Source organism: Sceloporus occidentalis, unplaced genomic scaffold, assembly GCF_023333645.1.
Source record: "Sceloporus occidentalis isolate IW3139 unplaced genomic scaffold, rSceOcc1.0.p SCAF_15, whole genome shotgun sequence".
NCBI classification, from domain to species: domain Eukaryota; kingdom Metazoa; phylum Chordata; class Lepidosauria; order Squamata; family Phrynosomatidae; genus Sceloporus; species Sceloporus occidentalis.
Genome location: NW_028316995.1, coordinates 2,751,228 through 2,770,731, shown reverse-complemented (window position 1 = coordinate 2,770,731; position 19,504 = coordinate 2,751,228). Strand labels below are relative to the sequence as shown.

Below are 19,504 nucleotides of genomic sequence, written 5' to 3'. Positions count from 1 at the left end.
TATTTAGGCACAGTAAGGGCAACAGCGAAAGCAGACATCATAATAAATGCTGAAATGCATATATGATTGTTCTTATGGCCCATTGTACAGCGCTGCGGGATATGATGGTGATATATAAAATAAATAATAATATTGCCTTTCTTTAAATGGACTCATAATGCCAAAAATACAATCACTGATCAATGATTTGAGCAGAAGATGCTCCAGAATTGATGTTCAAATATCGGCTGGGGCATTAGAACGGTGGTCTGGGAGTAGGTTCTCCCTTCTCATTACTTCCCATTCTAAGGCTGACACAGTCATTAACATCAAGCATAATAGCAGAAATAACAAGGGGAGGAATAATTGTGAAAATTAGTAGAACATGCTCATGTGGCATATACAGAAGGTGTTCTTTGAATGCATAAATACCGCTTATTTAGATCAACATACATTGTGTACATATATATTTACAGTGCATCACAACATACACATTTACCTTGTAGTTTAGAACGTAGAGAAAGAATCTCTTCGTTGTAACTTTTGTTGAGTAGTCTGAGATTTTGATTCTCAATTTCCAACTAAATAAAAACAAAAAATTGCTCTTAGAACCGATGGACGTCTTATTAATTTAGAATCGGGGCTGCTTTATTTATTTAGATGCAAAAGTACAGTTTTCACTAATTTGTATTATTGCATTAAGTTTTAGTATTGTATTATTTTTTATTTTACCGTATATATAAATATATATATTTCATTAATTACTTTTTTCCCAAGAATTTCAATTATTTAAAATATCCAATAAAATTAATAATATTAAATACAAATAATAAAAAATAATTATCCCCACATAAGAACCATAATAAATAATAATACCCCTATACAAATAACAATTACCCAATATTTAAGTTCCAAAATATATGCATGTATCTTACCACAAATAATTGACAAGCTCAAGAAGCATGGCTCTATAATGTCAACTAAGAGAACTGTTAAACCCTAACTGTTAAACTGGTCCTCAGTGCACACATCTGGGACATTCACAGGGGTGATTGTAGCCCCCACCCAGTCCATTCTTGCTCTAAAATGTTATTATTACATTAATCTTCTTTGGGCAAATATTCTATATAACTACACAGCCCTTAACACTGCTCTTATCTCCAAATACTCTCCTAGCCTCCATGATACTCTGCTCATGACTTCCTTCTTTCTTCAACTTCTTCTTCCCGCTTGTGTACCCAGCATTTCACATTTCTGTACCCGTATATCTTAACATATCTTGGTGCCAGGAGAGTCAAGCAGCTGCCTCGGGTTCCTGGACCAGGAGAATACTAGCAGAAAATACACTAAATGTGTAGAAGTCAGTCTGGTACCTGCCATGGATCAAGGCCTACACTGGCATTGTAAATGTACGGTATATGTGTAAAAAGATGTGTATGTGTATAAAGACATGACATATACATGTGTGGGGCAACAAAATAAAAAATCCGATTGGTACATACCTCCCTCAGCTTCCCCATCACCCAGTCTTTAATTTTTGCTGCTTTGTCTTCTATCATTTTTGCTTCTTGGTTCCGTATTTGTCTCTAATGACATACAATCACATTCAACTCAAAGAATCCAGAAATGATCGGTGTTTAAAAGCGTGTCATGGCGAAACTACCCCTTCAAATCCAAACGTCAGACTCTTAAAAGGGAATCCATGCAGAATACTTTACTTTGTTTAATATTTATGTATAACTTTATACCATGCGGTTTAGTGGCCAGATTTAGAAACGGAATTTAGCAGACGTGGTAGAGAGTAATACAGTAAAGGCATTTAAACACACATGGGACAGGCATATGGCTCCTGAATCTAAGGCGAGACTGACGACTTATTAAGGTCTGAGTCTTTACAGCAGCAAAAGTAGGCAGACGAGATGCGCCAAACGGTTCTTATCTGCCGTCAAGTTCTGTATTTCTAGATATCGGAGCAAAACTAACCTGCTCATCAAGTTCATGTTCTAAACACTGAATAATGTCTTCTTTCTCTTGAACCAAAATCTCCAACTCTTGACTCTTCTTGTACCACCTCGTCTCTGATTCACTGGTTTGTATGTTGGCCGCTTTGAGACTTTCTTCCATTACTTGAACCTTTCAGAAAATTAATGAGATCAAGTCAAGGAGTTGATGGGATACACGAGAGGTTCACAGGTTACTACGTAGCAATATCAGACACAACATTCCAAGTTTCATGACGGCAGCAAGATACGGTCTTTGCTGTGACTGTACTAGTGGCCTCGATTTTAAATAATATAAAATTAAATATATTCAACCTTATTTGCGTTCACTTCTTCCAGGGTTCATTATCTATTAGAGTCAATATCAAAATACGTAACTAATATTATTTAACAAAAGACAAGAATGAACAAGAGTATGTCTAACGGTAACTAGAAAAGTAATGCCTTCCTACATATTTTAAATTACAATATGTGTGGCCCCTGAATTCTTTGGTAAATGATCAATATTATCTGAGCAGAGCCTACGAGCCTCCATGAAGCAGTGATTAGAAGATACCAGGCTCGAGGTTCTCCATAATATCAACTGCTTTTAAAATGATCTTGGGAAGTCCTATTGGCCGCGGGGTCCCCTGTATTGGAAACTTAAATGTAGCTCACACTGCTAACTTGTGGGTAAGTGGACTAAATATGGAAGGGATTTCACTAATACCTAGGGGTTTATTTCTGGGGTATGACCCACTGTTGGGTAATAAGCCGTAACAAGGCCGTAACAAGGGATCATGGCACCTTGGGCAGGACTGAAGGTCCCATCCCGTGCCGCCATCCCATCAAGGAGATGCAGGGGCTTAGCTGCTGGGCAGCTCATGTACCCCCTCGCTTTGCAGCACCTGAAGCCCATAGGATCTACACCAACAGGTCCAGGCATCTCTTTATATTCCTACAAATTACAACAGAGAGCTGATACGGGAGGGCAACGGGACTTGTTTCCCTTGCGGATAGCACCGATAATACGTATGAGCGTGCGGCTGAACTGAATACCGTTCTAAGGATAAATGGAAATGTCTTCCCTGATTTATTAGCGCACAGAAGCTTGACAAACATTCCATGGGTTTCCTTGGACCTCAGCCAAGAGCTCATTAAACAAGACCCCAAGGTTCATATTTATTATTGAATGGAATCTGGTAGTAGTGAAACTAAATATATCCTTTTAAAGTAAAACATGAGGATACGTCACATCTGTCCTGTAACATTCCTACAACATTCATCTAATTGTTTATCCATATCGAGGAAAAGTTTACTGAGCTTACCGAACAAATAATGCGTGATTAACACCGGATTGGCCACATAGCTACATGTTGGCCACCGCCAGAGGAAGGAAGGACATGGAGCGTGGCTACCAGTGGTACAGATATGGCTCCGTTTTGTTGTTAGTTATGATATAATAATATATATATATATACGATATCATATAATATGTTATGATATAATAATGATAATGATAGCATACCTTGTCTTAGATTCAGGATAACTGTATGCTGATCCAATGCATGTTTAAATTCCCTCATTGTATTAGTCTCTACCACTTCTGATGAGAGGCTGTTCCATTTATCTACCACCCTCTCAGTAATTTAAAACTTCCTTACATTTCATCTAAACCTCTGACCCTCTCTAGTTTCAGATTATGACCTCTTGTTCAAACATTTCTCCCCTTTCGAAATTAGCTTCTCTCTTGCACTTTGTTAAATCCTTTTATGCATTTAAATGGGGCGAAGTGTAACGGGACCCCTGGAGGTATGTGGTTATTGGCAGGACCACCTGCCCACTATAATAGAAAAATCCCCTCCAAGCACGCAACTGGAGAGTGTTGTGAGCTGCTAAATAGAGGTTTGTGGTGCACAAATTGGGACTGTCCGGTGAAAGCCATGACACTTGGGATATATAACTGCATTAACTTTTTTATATATCACAGGTATATGATAGGTATATCACAGTCCCAAATCCTTCAATTTTATGATTAGTGTTTGTAAGTAGGAGAGTTTGACATGAAGATGAAATGATGGCGATTGGCAGAAAATTATAAATAACCAGGTACCGGGAAGTATTCTCAACACAAAGTTACCGGTGTTCACATCTTTGTCGAATATGATCTTGAGACTGGGGTTCATCCTGGATATTTAGAACCAAAACCAGATATATGGTAATAGGTATGTAATGGGGGGGGGTCAGGATATCCGGCCTCTGAGCTGGTGCTTGGCGGCTGGGAGCTATAAGCAGTACGGCTGCGATACTGAGTGGAAGAATCATTTATTTCCAGGGCATCATGAATACTTCTAAAGCCAGTGCATCCTAGTTGGCAGTGACCTGCAGAAAGTCGCTATGCGAGTACAGTACTCCGACACCCAGACAAGGCATTTTCCATGGGAGGGGCTCTGTCTGGCGAGATGGTGCGAACAAAAATATTTATTCAGAAACCAACGTGACACCGAGTTTATGCAGAAAGTTGGACGATTGTCAAAGAAATAACATATTTTTGTAAGGGACCCGGCCAGATTCTTCCCGTTTCGGAAGCCGTGCGATTGTCGACGTATGTTGTTCGCTTTACCTGTTCATACGCCTTCTCCGCTCTCCGATTCGCATCAATGACTTGTCTCTCCAGCTGCTGCATCTGCAGAACGAATTCAACGGTTTATCTACTTCATGTATTGGAGCAAACAGGTGTGATAATGGAATACAGTAACAACTACATACATATAAGATCAGCTATTGAACTATCCTTTCTACAGGGCCGGCCCTTCTTGCATTACAATTTCATCAAATTTATAGAAAAACGTAGAATCTGATTGCAGATAAGAACCATCTGGCCCGTCTAGTCTGCCACTTTTCCTAGTGTAAAGGCTCAAACCTTAATCAGTCCTTCGCCTCACTTTATATTCAAGATTCCCTTGCTGTGTTAACCTCTGCTACTTCTGCGTGGATGCTATTCCACTTATCTACTACTCTCTCAGTTAAGTAACATTTTCTTACATCACATCTGCCTCCGCTCCTCTCCCCTTCAAGCTATACCCATTGAGATCTCTTAGTCTTTCCATTCGGGTTTCATAATGTACAGTTTGTAACAAAAGAAGGTTGAAAAACTAAGTTTTTGTAAGTTTAAAATTGTTTTTGTGAATAACTTCCATTGCCTCCGCCTATTAGTACACAACACCACAATAACAGGGATAGAAATGGGAGAAACAACGATTTCCGACAAAACGGCCTGTGCTAAAATCTCGAAATTACGCCAAAATGAAACAAAAACGTATGGCGTCCGATTTCAAAATGTTTTCTGCTAAAGGTCATAAACAGAGAAGAAAACAAGTAAGACAACAATAAATATTACTGTCCCCAGTGCTCCAAATGCACATCTGGAAGCAGCAGCCCACACATTCCACGGTTAATAGATTTTATTCTGGATTTCCTTAGCAAAATTGCACGCGATGACTCCAGCCATAACTCTCGCAGCTGCTAATAACCCTGTGAGATACCGTCAGAGAAATATATGTGGCATCTGTATCGCCAGGGGCATCCCTAGAGTATTTGGCACCCCGCTCCACACACACCTTAAAACGGAAAGGCACCAACACAGGTGTATAGTTAACGTGTGTACGTATATATAAAGTAAAAAATTTGATAATACCTCTATTCTCATTTTTCCTACTCTGTCCCACCAATCTATATATCTAAATCTCATCTGAACTTGTTTCTCTGACCACAGCCTGAATGTCTGAACATCTGCCGATCACTTAAAAATATAAAGAATATCGAACATAGAATTTGAAAGCATATAAAACACATTTAGCTCATCCTTCTGTAAAGACTCAGACCTTAGTCAGTCCTTGGTCTCATCATAGGTTCAAGATAGCCTTATGCCTATCCCATACATGTTCAAATTGTATTAGCTTCTACCACTTCTGCTGGGAAGCTGTTCCATTAATCTGCTACTCTACTTACTAACCTGCTTATATCACATCTAAACCTCTTACCCTCTGGTTTCTGTTTATGGCCTCTTGTTCTAACAATTCTGCTCTTTTGAAATAAACTTGTATTTGTTAAATCTATAATATTTCTATCGAATGCCCTTCTCTTCTCCCCTCCAAGCTATACATAGTTAATAGATATTATTTCATTACAATAATTATATTAATTAGAATTACCTATAAGTGCAGTATTGGCTCCCATGCACACCTTCAGTAAGTAATAATTTTAGTTCAGGTTTTTAATGGAGACATTGTTGGTAGAGTTCTAGACAGGTCTAGAACAGTTCTAGATGACCATCAAATCAATCCCGAAAGAACTCTCTTCCTGAGACGAGCCTCCTTAAATAATCTTAATTATCATAAACTAGGGTTTGCAGAATTTCCATGAATAAGATGTCGTATTACATCATAGGGTCTATAAGGAGCATATTGTTATGTCAGCACGGAGCCCCTTGTGACAGGGTTAAGTTACCGGGATAGACACTTTTTGTTTTAGGTATCCACGGAAATGTCACATATATTTTCTGCGTCTAATACAGCAGGAGAATAGACCATTATTGTACCTAATTCACTCGCCTCCCATTGAATGTGTGCTTAGCTGCGTCCCGGCTCCAGGGCCAGGAATGTGAGACGAGCAAAGCAAACATTACGCTGAATGGTGAAAGGAACGTCTTATTTGATTAAAGACGCAGGCAAGTGCAGCCGGCTGCTTGGAACGGCCAGCTCTGACGCTCAATTTTTAGGCTAGAAAAGTACGAAAGAATCAGAATTTTCCAATTAAAGAGCCAATAAAGTTTCGCATTTTATTTTTATTTATTTTTTTCCCTGCTGATGGAATCCATTCGTATCAAGATGCATCTTCTGTAGTGTGGTTTATACACTGAAGCCTGAGTCTGCAGGAAAGCTGCAGTTTCATCTTACCAGCTTCACTATGAATTATATTGGGCTGACCCTACTGATGTTTCCTACAACAAGGGCTGAGCTGGTTCTGTTTGCAAAACCCCCAATGTTTCAAGCGTCAAAACTGAGACTTAAGAGTGGGGCAAGATGCCACGAAGTGGAGGGCCCAGTGCACGAAGTGGAGGGCCCAGTGCAGGAAGTGGAGGGGCCAAACTCCCCGCGTAAAGCCTGCGCACCGAGAAAACGGATTGGTTAGTTGGCACAAGAGAGACCAATCAGGACGTGCGCTGTGTCACTCGCTCTCCAAGTTTCTCCAAAACCCAAGAGGAGGACCAGGGCACAGGTAGCGGGGGCCAGAGGGCCTCTTCATACGTGTTTGGTGGCTGGCAGGGGGCCTTGGGATGTCTATGAGTTGGTATGACATCCAATATCTTGTGGATCTAACTACGCATTTGATAAAAGCATAGTTAGCGACGTTAAAAATCACAAACAATCCATCATTTAGTAGAGAGACCAGCATTCCACACATGGCGACATTTACGGGAAATTTTAAAGGAACAGTTTATGCCTCCAAAGATTTCATTATATAACCTAATAAGCTAAAATTGTACTGGACAATGTCCAAGTTTGAATAATTTCCTGAATTTCCACCTGTTTATTATTTCACCGTCTCTGTTATATTATCGGCTGTATCAGTAATCTTGTTAGAATTCTCAGCAACTTTCAAAATATGAAAATATAGAATTCTGCGCAAAGTTTCCCCTGTGAAATTTAATACGAGATATTTCTCCTCTGGGTCTGTATCATTATTTTAATAAAATACATATTTCAGGCATTTTTAAAAAAAATATGTATTTACTTGAAGTAATGGATTTGTGTTGGTGAATCGCTAGACAGGCACGGCACAAATCCCGAGCCACAGAAGAAAAATGACCTTTAAAAACATTTTTGTTTTTTGGTGGAAAAGCAGAAAATGTCTGTCCCTGGAAGAAGCTATTCGGGGGGGTGTCTCTGCATCCCAAGAATGTACATTTCTGGGTACTTGTCATGTAACCTCAATAAAAGATTTCAACATCACGTGGAAGCCACGAAGGAGAAGAGGTAAGGGTGGTTTCATCAATGATCAGATGAGCTCGGTGAGACAGGGCAACACGTGGCAGTAGAGTAAAGAGATAAGAAATAACTGCCCCGAGTCCTGGCGATCAGCTGCCACGTACGCTTCCCATACGTCCCTAGTATGATGATTGCTATGGGGCTGGCCGCTGGGCTCACTAGTAGGCTAGTGCCCGACAGTTACAACTGTAGATTAAGCTCACTTGGCACATGCCTAGGGCCTCCCGGCTTGGTGGGGTGTTCTTGCTCTAATGTCTAATCTGCTCCTCTTTGCATCCTTTTATATAAGGAAATATTACTTTACTGACAGGGTAGTGGATACGTGGAATTATCCTTCCAGCAGAAGTGGAGGTTAGTACAGTGAAGGGGTTTAAGCATGCATGGGATGGGTTTACAGCTATCCTAGATTTAAGAGAAGGCCAGAGACTAAGGAATGCATTCAGAAATTGAGCAGACATATTCTATGTTTAAAATGCATCGGTATTCATGGCGTCACTATAGCTTTACGTCCGACGCGTCTGATGGCGGCTCCACCTCGTACCAACCCTTAGCGGCCGACGTCTGGGTGGGAAAGGCAGCCTGAAACATGGTATTCTTCACTGATCCATTGAAAATAACAGTGTATGCAAAGAAAAACTGCTTATAGACAGCAGGGTAAGACTGAAAAATCAATGAGGTAAAATCCATTTAAACGGCAGCTTTATTTTTATTGAAATTATTGGTTGATTTTTATAGCGCCAACATACTCTGCTGCGCTGTACAACGGAAGTCATAGGGATGCAAAATAACTACCCAAAGTACAGAGAGCCAGCTCTTAAGTTTTCATTTTTTTGTGCAAAATATAAACTTTGTATTCCTAACACTTCCTTTGAAACAGGTTGGGAATCGTTTGGATTCTGGCTCTCTGGGCGCCGACAAATAAAGGAATGCATAGCATTTAAATATCAATGTTTCCCCCCCCCCCCCCCCCCAAGTTCTGATGAGAGGGACTAAAATAACACGATTTCTTCCTGACACTTCCTTTGTGAGATAACACCGGCAAGTAGATTCCTGATGAGGTGACGGCTCATTGCTTTTGTGTGCTTTGCTGTCAGTAAAGCCATCATCGCACCCACATAGTCTCACAAGGCCCTCCGGACGGGTGGGATGCATCGCAATTTTATGGGTGCTTTTGCTACTACTGATCATTCTTCATCTAATTCTCATCTGGGATTATGACCTGATAATCTACTTTTCTGTGGTCACCATTATTATAGCTTTTATTTCTATAGCGCTTCTTACAGTCCATACATTCAAAACTAGAAGTGATGGACTAAGATGAATTGATATGTCAGGTAATGAGGGCTTGGCTCACAAGCTTACAATCTAGAGACATTAATTACCAATTGACCTACTGGATTTGACGATTCACAAGGGACTGAGTTGACATTTCTACTACTATTTCTATTAGTAGAAAGCGGATACATAAACATGTTTCTGAAAAGCAGTAAGCATTCCTAACTACGCTACCCTCTGGTCTCTTACTAAATTAACCCTCTCCCTAGAAGCACACACATTTGTAATTAGCCCCCTTTGAGTAAAAGAAGTCTGATCTACAGTCAGCTCAGAGTCTCTGTATGGCTTTGAACTTATTGGCCTAGTCAAGTCATTTATTTCCTAATTAATTGTATTCTAGATTATTTGATCATGAGTGAGACCCCCATAAACCCACCATTCTTGCCAGGAAAATGCTAGATGGCAAGCTCACGGGCAGAGTCCCTCAGATCCTGTTAGAGTACCTGTATAACTAGGGCCCCAGATCTACCTGACATGCAAATGCAACCCCAGCCGGTAATATTACTCAACAAAGTTAATTTATAAGCAGCGAAAATCGCTAACCACTCAAAATGCAAATGAAAAAATATTTAATGAATAAACCTAGCGCTCAGCTCAGAGCGGCAGCCGATTCCTTAATTCTCAAACTAATAAACCACCTACTCAGATTAACCAGCGCCTGGCCACAGTCCTAGAAGTCCCAGTAACCAGTTAAACCCTTATGTGCCCATCATCTATAAATAGAATAACTCCAACAGGCTAAAAAGTAACTATAATGGCTGTTTGATTTTTATTTTAGGTAATAGGGGCTGGGACGATTGCCAAAAGCAGGAAGGCATAGAAAACTGGCATTTGTTTGCTCAGGGGAAGTGTAGAAGGTCAGATGCACAGAACATCGCTTGAATAATTAACTCACCGTGGAATGCCGAACTAGTAACTTCACAGGCAAGTTTCTTTCATAAACACACACTTTTATACTTTCCTAGTCTCCTTATTCCCAATATTTTACTGTCCCAGGCAGCCTTTATGAATACTTTGATATTATTTTTTTTTTAAAAAAGGTTAAACAAATAATAAATAAAAGCAATTACTTTAGGGAGAAGCTGCAGTTCCTCGTTGAAATCAATGGATGAACTTTCCATGCATGAGCACAAGGGGTCTTATGAAACCCCCCCGCAACATTCACGGAGCCGGCGCCAAAGCCGATGGTTAGTGTACCAAATGTGTGGCAAATAGCCGGTGGGTGAGGAAAGAGACAAATAAAACGGGGGCACCACATACATTTAAAGAAACCCCTCAACTACCATATTCTTATGATATATAGAGTGCGTACGATGGCTGGAGTGTCTCTTAAACAGCATATAAAACTATTTTGTCTTTCAAGCCTCTGTTAAATGGAAACAACCTCCAATAAATAGAACAGCCCCCACGTTTCTCTTTGTTGTTCAAGCTGTGACACTATGCTAAAGTCATCACATCAAGAGAGATGAAAGAGACGCTATTTTCATTAATTTTTTTTTCAGTCACTTTATTATTTCAAGCAAAGGCAAAAAAAATATAATAATAAACTACCGGTATGTAAAAAGAACTTTACCGGTGCAGGGTCCTGTGTACCAGTTAAAGGGAACTGTAAATAATCCTGATTATGTAGAACTAACACACTTGCTGAATTAATTTTGGGCATCTTGTGGCAAACATCATAATTTTGAGGTTATACATCCCACATACTGCAGGGGCAGCACTTCACATGTACCGGTCAGCAGCATGTGGAAAGTATCCGGTATCCTGGAATGAATGGTTAATGTGGTTACCATAACTGGCAACCTTGGTGACCTCTGAAGGCAATAATGGCATATCATAAAATGGAAATGTTGCACACATAGGTGTCCGTAGCACAGATGAAGAGTAGGGGGCGCTATTCTGCTTTTGTCTCATGCCTTGGTTAGGGCTACCATTTTGTCCCTCCTGGAAAAAAACATTAATTTGATATAAATAATTATGCTTATTTCCCTCTAATAAGGAAATACCGTATTTGCTCCATTATAAGACGAGGTTTTTTTCAGAGCAAATGCTCTGAAAAATACCCCTCGTCTTATAATCGGGGTCGTCTTATAATCAGACCTCAAATAGGTCTGACTATGAGACGACTAAGATCCAGATCCCCCGCAGCTGCAGGGGACCTGGATCCTCCTGTCCCCCCCCGCCCGCCCCACTTACCGGTACCTCTGAGTCCCCGGTGTGTAGCTGGGGCAGCGTGTAGATGTCTACGCGATTTGCGTAGACAACTTCCGCTGCAGCAGGAAGGAGGTGTGGCTAGCAGCGGGGGTTGTCTGCGTCCATCGCGCAGACCTTCCCCGGCTGTCAAAGATCAGTCAGGGAAGGTCTGTGCGATGGACGCAGACAACCCCCGCTGCTAGCCACGCCTCCTTCCGGCTGCAGCGTAAGTGCGTGGGATCTACACGCTGCCCCGGCTACATGGCAGGGAAGTCAGAAGCACCGGTAAGTTGGGGGGGCGGGGGAGTGTTAAATGGGGGGCATAAGGCATTTCTGGAGGCAGAGTGCTCTGTGAAATGCCTTTTAACCCCCTTAATGCCACTCTGCCTCCAGAAATGCCTTTTTAACCCTCTATACGCCACTCTGCCTCCTGAATGCCTTAAACCTCCCTATATGCCACTCTTCCCCATAATATGCCTTTTAACCCTCTAAATGCCAGAGTGGCATATAGGGGTATAAGGCATTTCTGGAGGCAGAGTGGCACATAGGGGGTCAAAAGGCATATCATGGGGCACAGTGGCATATAGGGTTAAAAGGCATATCATGGGGCACAGTGACATATAGGGGTATAAGGTATTTCTGGGGCAGATGTGCATAACTGGGGGCAGGTTGGAAAATAGAAGGAAATAAAACCAAAATATTTTTCTCAATCATAGCTTTTATTTAAAAAAAATAGTTTAGATGAATTAACATTTACTGGTAAAACTTTTTTCCTATAGGGTCGTCTTATATTCAGGCTTTTTCTTTTTTTCCTAAATTAATATTCAGATTTGGGGGGTCGACTTATAATCAGGGTCGTCTTATAATCGAGCAAATACGGTATCAAGGCTTTATCTTGCTGCATGGAGGGAAGGAATAGTGTTCCTGGGTATTTGTGTTAAAAAAGCTCCATGCTATTGGTGGGCAACAGATACATTAGGGTCTTATGAACCACAGCCACTATAATAAATGACTTCCATTTCTTCAAATCCCCATAGTGACGCATGGTAATAAAGAGTCGAGCTGTACGGTCATTTCCACCGGGATCTGTGCCATTCAGCAAAAATGATTTGTGGCCCTGGCTATGTCCTGCCTCAAGCACTGTGTGGCCCTGGGAGTATACCTGTTCCACGTAGGTCTTGGACCTCAGCTGGATATATAGCTGATGGGTTCATTCTCCACTCATTTATTGGAGGAACATGAAGCAAATGGCCGAAGCGCAAACCTTTGGTCTATCTCCACGAGTCGTGGCTTCCTTCCCTGCACTGTTAACACATTTTATTTTTAGCATTAAAAACAAGGACGTTGCTTTCCATTTTGAGAGACACTGCAAGGTTTCTTAAATTATCCGCTCTGTATTTCCTGTTTTTTTTTCCCCCTTTATTAGATAAAACCCATTTTGTAATTTATTTGTAATATTGCATTTAGTAATTTAGTATGATAAATAGGTTTGTTTTTTTGAATGCAAATAATAAATATACATTCTAAATAGTAAATAACTGTCTAAATGTAATTTTATCAAATTGCTTATCTAGTCAATTTTTTTTATTAAAACATGTAAAAAATAGTAACATTTATAAATTTAGGATGAAAAAAAGACATACAAGTCCATCAAGTTTAACTTTGCTGTTAAACCAGAAGAAGGCAAAACAAATGAAGCGATTTCCAAATGTGAATTAAAAAGGGTTTTTTACTCCAAAATAATAATAATCCACTAATTTTTCACTGGATCAATGAGCTTCGACTAATCCCATCCTTATAACCCACTATATCCCTGTTTGTATTTTGCTAAAAAAAATTAGCAAATCTGTGGCGAATGGATTCCACATCTTTATTGCTCTTACTGTAAAGAACCTTTTTTTCTGCATTTATGTCACTTATTATTTTTTTAAAAGAACGGGGAATAACGGGAGGATTGGATTATATGTTTTTTTTTTCCTTTTTCCGTTGTCTCCGGTTTATTGCATCCTATCTGTGATCATGGTATAGCTGCAGAAAATGCTGCTGTTTTATTAGTAAGTAAATAACGATGTTCTTGTAGGCAGCGTTCATCTAACTTGCTAATGTAGTCGGTCTATCGAAGCGTAGCGAGTACCTATTGAGGCCTCCTGTTTTTCAGGCTTTGTGGACACTCACGGTATGGAAAAACTTACTGGAAAAAGAATTCCACTTATTTGGTGTGTGTTTAATCAGGCTTGCTATATAATGCTGGCACTGGGTTAACACTTAAAGTGCCACATGGAAGAGCATTCACACAAGGTCTAACTGCACTACAAATGCATTGGGTCCCAAGGCAGTAGACGGGACGTTTTGATTTTTCTCTAATTATAGAAACGTCCTCGCCTTATGTACATCACGGCCCGACTAGATCGGCCGAATGCTTCTTATCTGCCCTCAAACTCTATTTTCTAAGATTCTAAGATTATGGCAAGAAACAGGGTGATGTTGGTCGTAGGTCCGATATGGCATAGTACTTGCTATATGCATATCTTCTGCTGAAGTTTTAGAAACAAAATCCTCGCAGTATTTTCTTTATGAAAACTGATACATGTGGCAAGTTTGGCTTATTTTCCACATGATTCCTAAAATTCTTCTCTGTAGCTGTGCAGAGGCAGCTTTGTGCCGTTACAAAGTGTCTTTCATAGAGCTTTGGATTCTGTGAAAGGCTACTACCACATATGTAATAAGTATTTGTCTGGATCGGACATCCAGCAGTTTTTGACTCCCATAAAACTCAGCCTGTGGCTTCTGGGAGTCACTAGCAGGCTATACGGTTATGAAAATGATTACCATATACTCTGCAAAACATGACTCAATGAGTGTATTTTAAACGCCAAAAAATTGCCGGCCTTTATAAACCTTCTATATTCACTAATTCTTTGTGGATGTCTCTAAATGACAGTCTCGGAAGTATATATAATTTGTGGTCTGACTTTAAACAAACCTTAAAGTACATTTTTATATCTTAATTGCAGAGTTTGGAAGCATTGTTTAAAAAAGGAGCAGGGTTCAGTAACAAAAATCGTCTTAGCCAAATGGGATTAGCATTGTATTCCTTGATGGACATGCAAATGACGCATGCAATACCGTTATCTTTCAAAAACCGAGTTAACCATCGGAATAACCAGCATACTTTGAATGAATCCTTTTAACATGGACACATTGTTCTGCTGTCTGGTGGACCAGTGGCCAATGGAGCCTCACACTTACCTGCAGAGGCAAAAATGGTTCACCCTTTTTGTTCGTGACAATAAACGGGTGAAGATAAATCTTTTAAACTATAAAGATAAAACGTTACTAGAGCCCCCCAAAAAGACTATTAACCCTATGATAAGCCCAGACTATTATTAATATTGTTAAAATGTAGTTATCTGAATGTTCCTTGAATAGAGGAACCATGGTAAAATAATGTCTAACGTCTCCCTGGCTGTTAATTTGTGATCGCAATGGAGAGGGTTCCTCAGCCAAATGCTCCAGTTACTGTGTTCTCAGTAAATTACATCATTTATTTTCCAATCTCATAAAGTTTTTCGGTGTCTAGAAAGTGAAATATATATTCTGAATTGAGAAATACATTATAAGATGTCTTAATACGTCCTACTGCTGGACCACACTAAGAGAAAACTGGAACACGGATGTTCCATGAGTACGGCACAGGCAGCGGCAGCAGATCCAACAAGGATCAATTATATATTTTGAAAAGCTTAATTAGAAACAAAATCTAGGTTGTGTTGATGATCTGTTAACAAAGGGATGAGCTAGGGTCACTTTATAGTCCTTTCCAATCCTGTCATAGCAAGTCCCTTAGAAACTCACTATTTTCCATGCGCTACAAGGGAATCAGTTGTTTCCAAGAATTGTGGGCTAATTTGTGATTGCCTTACGTTCCACCATTATTGGCCTCCAGAAGTCTTAGGAAGAGTCTACTGTAAGTAAACCGGGTGAGAAATGTGTTGGCATTTAAAGGGTCACATAAAGTCTGCTGAGCTGGATAAGACACAATGTTGTCAACTTCAGCCAGGATGTGATGTATTACAATGTTTTTCCATTTTGATAACACTACTTTGTTTTTACATTCCCTTTTTTATAGTTATCTGTCTGATGACCCTTTAGGACGTGACCTCATGTGCTATATTTGTATTTCTCTATATCTGTCCTGATAAAAGTCCCTAAATGGATCTGAAATGTCAAGTATTTTTGTTTACCACGGAATTCTAAATACATATACTTTATGTTTTGCAAACTTTCCAATTTCCTCTTTTTTTTTTCTTCTTCTTTTTAATGTGTGAGAAAGCAACCAGATCTGCACAACGTGATTTTATTCTATCCAGTTGTTTTCTTAGCCTAAAATTCAAGTTGGAAACGATGTTGCTTTGGAATAACTGTATCAGAATGTGATCTTAAAAGTGAACGTGAGATTTATATAGTGTTAGGGTGGGTCCTGCCGAGCCATAGAACTGATTCAGAGGGAAAAAAAGCAGTGCCAAGTGCTGAAGGAGATGGTAGCCGCTTGGTCCTCTGGGCTTCACATAAACCATTAAATCAACCCAATACCATCCACAGTACTTACTAGCAAGAAAATAAGCCCGGTATACAGTTTATTAAGTATATTGAAGTCCCATGGAAAAGTGTATTTCTTTGTGAGCATAAAATCCTTCGCTTTACACAGAAATGTAATTTATCAGTAACAAAAGCCTGTTTTTCTTATTTTGTTATAATAAATTTCATGCAGACCTTGAGTCCGCCATTGTTGTCCGTCACGTGATTCCCTGCTTAAGCACCACAATGCATTAAACAAAGCAAGAATTCATCAGTCCTTAGCTTCCATCATACTGCATGTGAGACATAATTTACAGATTCTGAAATCTGCCTGTATGGCTGAAAGTGTCATTGCGAGGTGGCTCAGCCTTGAGCCAAAAGTATGTTTTGCCCCGGCTTGTATACAGTAGAGGAGCATCAGACATTTTTTTCCAATCACCTATACGGCAGCTTAGTCTAAATCACTTGGGGTTCAGCTAGCTGAGCCCAGGGGTCTGCCCAAGCTTTGCTAGTTACAAGCCACTGGAAACCGAGTGATGCCCCAAATCAGCTGAGCTGGTACAATTCATTACAAAAAAAAGCCCAGCATGCATCTAATATCAGCAGGATTGTGTTAGATGCCCCCCCCCCAAAAAAAAAACAGGTAAAAAAAAATGTGGTTATAATCAAGATAATTTCATTTTCACTAGGGAAGTAATTACCTGTATTAATATAATGTGCTGAATTGTTATTGGTGAAAGAAGGGGAAATTACCTCTAAAATGTCTTTGATGTAACCAGAGAGGAATGTTAATCTCTCAATCTAGATCACTTTTGTGTATTAATCTGTCCTCACAGACAGGATAATCTCCCTGCATTCCCTTAGGCAGAAAACGGACACCCGTCAGACCAGACCACTTCTGAACCAAACCTCATAAGAACAACATAGGAAAAAATGAACTTTGAAGAAGCATTCTCGGTTCCTATGGCAACAACCCATCAGTGCCAGATTTGGCTTGCAAACCAAAGCATTCAAAAAAAAAAGTAAGCTGTAAAATCAATAGACTCCTGAATTTGGACTTCTGAAAGGTTGGGGTTTGATTTTGTACAGTTTCATCGGCTGACATGACAATACCAGTCATCGAGACATTGATGGGCAGATTGAGTAAACATTGTCTCCATTACATGAATGTCTGAAAAGCCAATGGCTACAGTTACTGGGATCAGAATATACAGTAATCAAACTGCTTGTGTGCTTGCTCTGGAATATAGTAATTTTGTTTTTACGAAAGAAACTGCGTGTTAATAAAAATACTATATTTCAATTAAGCATCTCCATCATATTAAATAAATATTCAGACTTCGTACTGCAAGACTAAATATAAAGTGCTTGAATGCGTAATAAAATGCTGATTTATCAAAAGGTTCTAGTCAGTAAGGGCTCAGTTCACCTAGAATAGCTCAAGCAGAAACTTGCTGGGGTAGTTCTCCAACTCATATGTCTCTTAAGAGGGGTCCACAAAAATACATCCTGATCTTCCACAAGTTCTTCAACTTTTAGGGAACTCTCAATAACTTTGAAACTGAAAGTTTCCATAAATTATCCTCCAGTGTTGAGTCCTTACAGCAATCTCTGGAACGTCCTAGGGTTGCCTACTAAGGGATCCCCATCTTCAGTTGGTGGAGCTTTCTAATACCTACTATGACTTCACTGTATTGGACATGGAAACACAGAATGTGTCGGCAGGTAAGCACCATTCGGCCCATCCAGTTTGCCCAATTTCTAAATACTTTCCTTAGTCCCCGGCCTTATCTTATATCTAGGGTACCTTTATGCATATCCCATGCGTGCTTAAAGCCTGAGAGCCTAAACAGTTACACATTTAGTTGAGTCCCTCAAAAAGACTTACAATCATCCATCAACAACTAAAAAAAGCATCTTTAACCACCAGGTGAACATACAGTCTCAATTATAGCTACAAATGGCTAAAATCATTTTAATTAAACAAAAATGTTATCTTAGCGAAAATGGAAAAATTCACACCAAGTCAAACGCAACCACAGGCACCAAATAACTTCACACTATAACCCGATTTCCTTATACTAGATCCAAGCAAAAGCTGCACTCGCCCAAAATGTATACATGAGCGCAGAACCCTACCTCCCTTATTCTGTTCTATTTACTGGAACCGTGGACTACCTGGCAAGCACAGATTCTGATATGACTGTGGAAACGGGGCAGATATGGGGTCTACTCTGGATGGTAAGCCTTGGACCTCATGATGGCACCAACTCAGTTGAGACTTACCTTTTCTGCCAATAACTCTCTGATCCGGTTTGCCTGTATTCGAAACTTCATGAGTTGGCCTTCCAGCGTTATACATCTCTCTTCCCAGTCAATAACTTCATTTTCACAAAGTTCCGCCATGACTGCTCTGAAAAAAAAGAAATGATCGAGTGGTCACTGGGTATCACGGACAGAACTCACTCCACCGGATCTGCTAATATAACCTTTAATCTTTCCCCTCGCATCGCAGCATTGTCACTAAATCTTATACGCCGCTTGTATTCTAAGTTTATTGATTGAGTTTATTGGAAACTTAATTCACTAATACAGTCGGCCAGCAAACCTCGTTCCTTGGGGCCACTCGCGGTGGTTACCTCTACAATCCATACTGTCAAAACACTGCTGGGATTATGTATAAAGAGCACTTTGGGTACAAAGCTGTATTTGTGAAGCACCCATGTAATACACTCACAAAGGAACATTACCTGGGGCGGCCTGGAAAACTCCGATATTATCTGAGTGCTCTAAAGAGTACAGCGCTATGGAATTTGATGGCGCTATATAAAACAATAAATAATAATAATAATACCCCCTTCATTTATCTATCTGGCTATTTTAGATTTATAGTTTTCTTCCACGCCAAGCTTCATTTAAAAATGGGATGCCGGAATATCATAACATCATATACCTTTGTTAAGGACAGCGCCTCGGGGGGGGGGGGTGGTTCAGGCTACCCCGGGTTAGACCTAGTGCAATGCCGAAGGCAAATAAATCGCTTTGTACATCAAAAAAGCATGTAGATATGTTTTTTTTTACCAATATGTTCTAAATAAATGACTTGTTTATAGTAGCTTTTTCATGTTACGCTGTATTTTGAGAGCACACATAAAAGTGACATACAGATATGCCCTTTTTCTGTTTTTATCTTTCTACAAAAAAAAAAAGGCAAATATGACCCAAGAGGTCACAGTGTAGCCTTTAAATCTCTCACTGATGAGGTAACACATTTTTAGGCTTGAGTGAGCTGGCTGAAAACTATCTTCTGTTGAATGAGAAAGTATTTTTGTGCAGAGAGAATTTTTCTGGGGAAAGGGGGAATTTAATAACTCTGGATTTCATCGGGGG

The 19,504-nt window shown here is 39.9% G+C and overlaps 1 protein-coding gene across 2 annotated transcripts in view; it reads right to left on the bottom strand.

The window, feature by feature from the left end:
* LOC149303140 (pleckstrin homology domain-containing family H member 2-like) overlaps positions 1 to 18,520 on the bottom strand; it is a 44,654-nt gene extending 26,134 nt beyond the window's left edge. For both annotated transcript variants that reach the window (XM_089481554.1, XM_089481556.1), the window contains exons 1-5: positions 18,401 to 18,520; positions 4,582 to 4,644; positions 1,963 to 2,112; positions 1,482 to 1,565; positions 479 to 560 (exon numbers count right to left, since the gene is read on the bottom strand). In XM_089481554.1, coding sequence (XP_089337680.1) covers positions 479 to 560; positions 1,482 to 1,565; positions 1,963 to 2,112; positions 4,582 to 4,644; positions 18,401 to 18,520 — 499 coding nt within the window. The remainder of the gene's footprint in view (positions 1 to 478; positions 561 to 1,481; positions 1,566 to 1,962; positions 2,113 to 4,581; positions 4,645 to 18,400) is intronic.
* Positions 18,521 to 19,504: the final 984 nt, after the last annotated feature.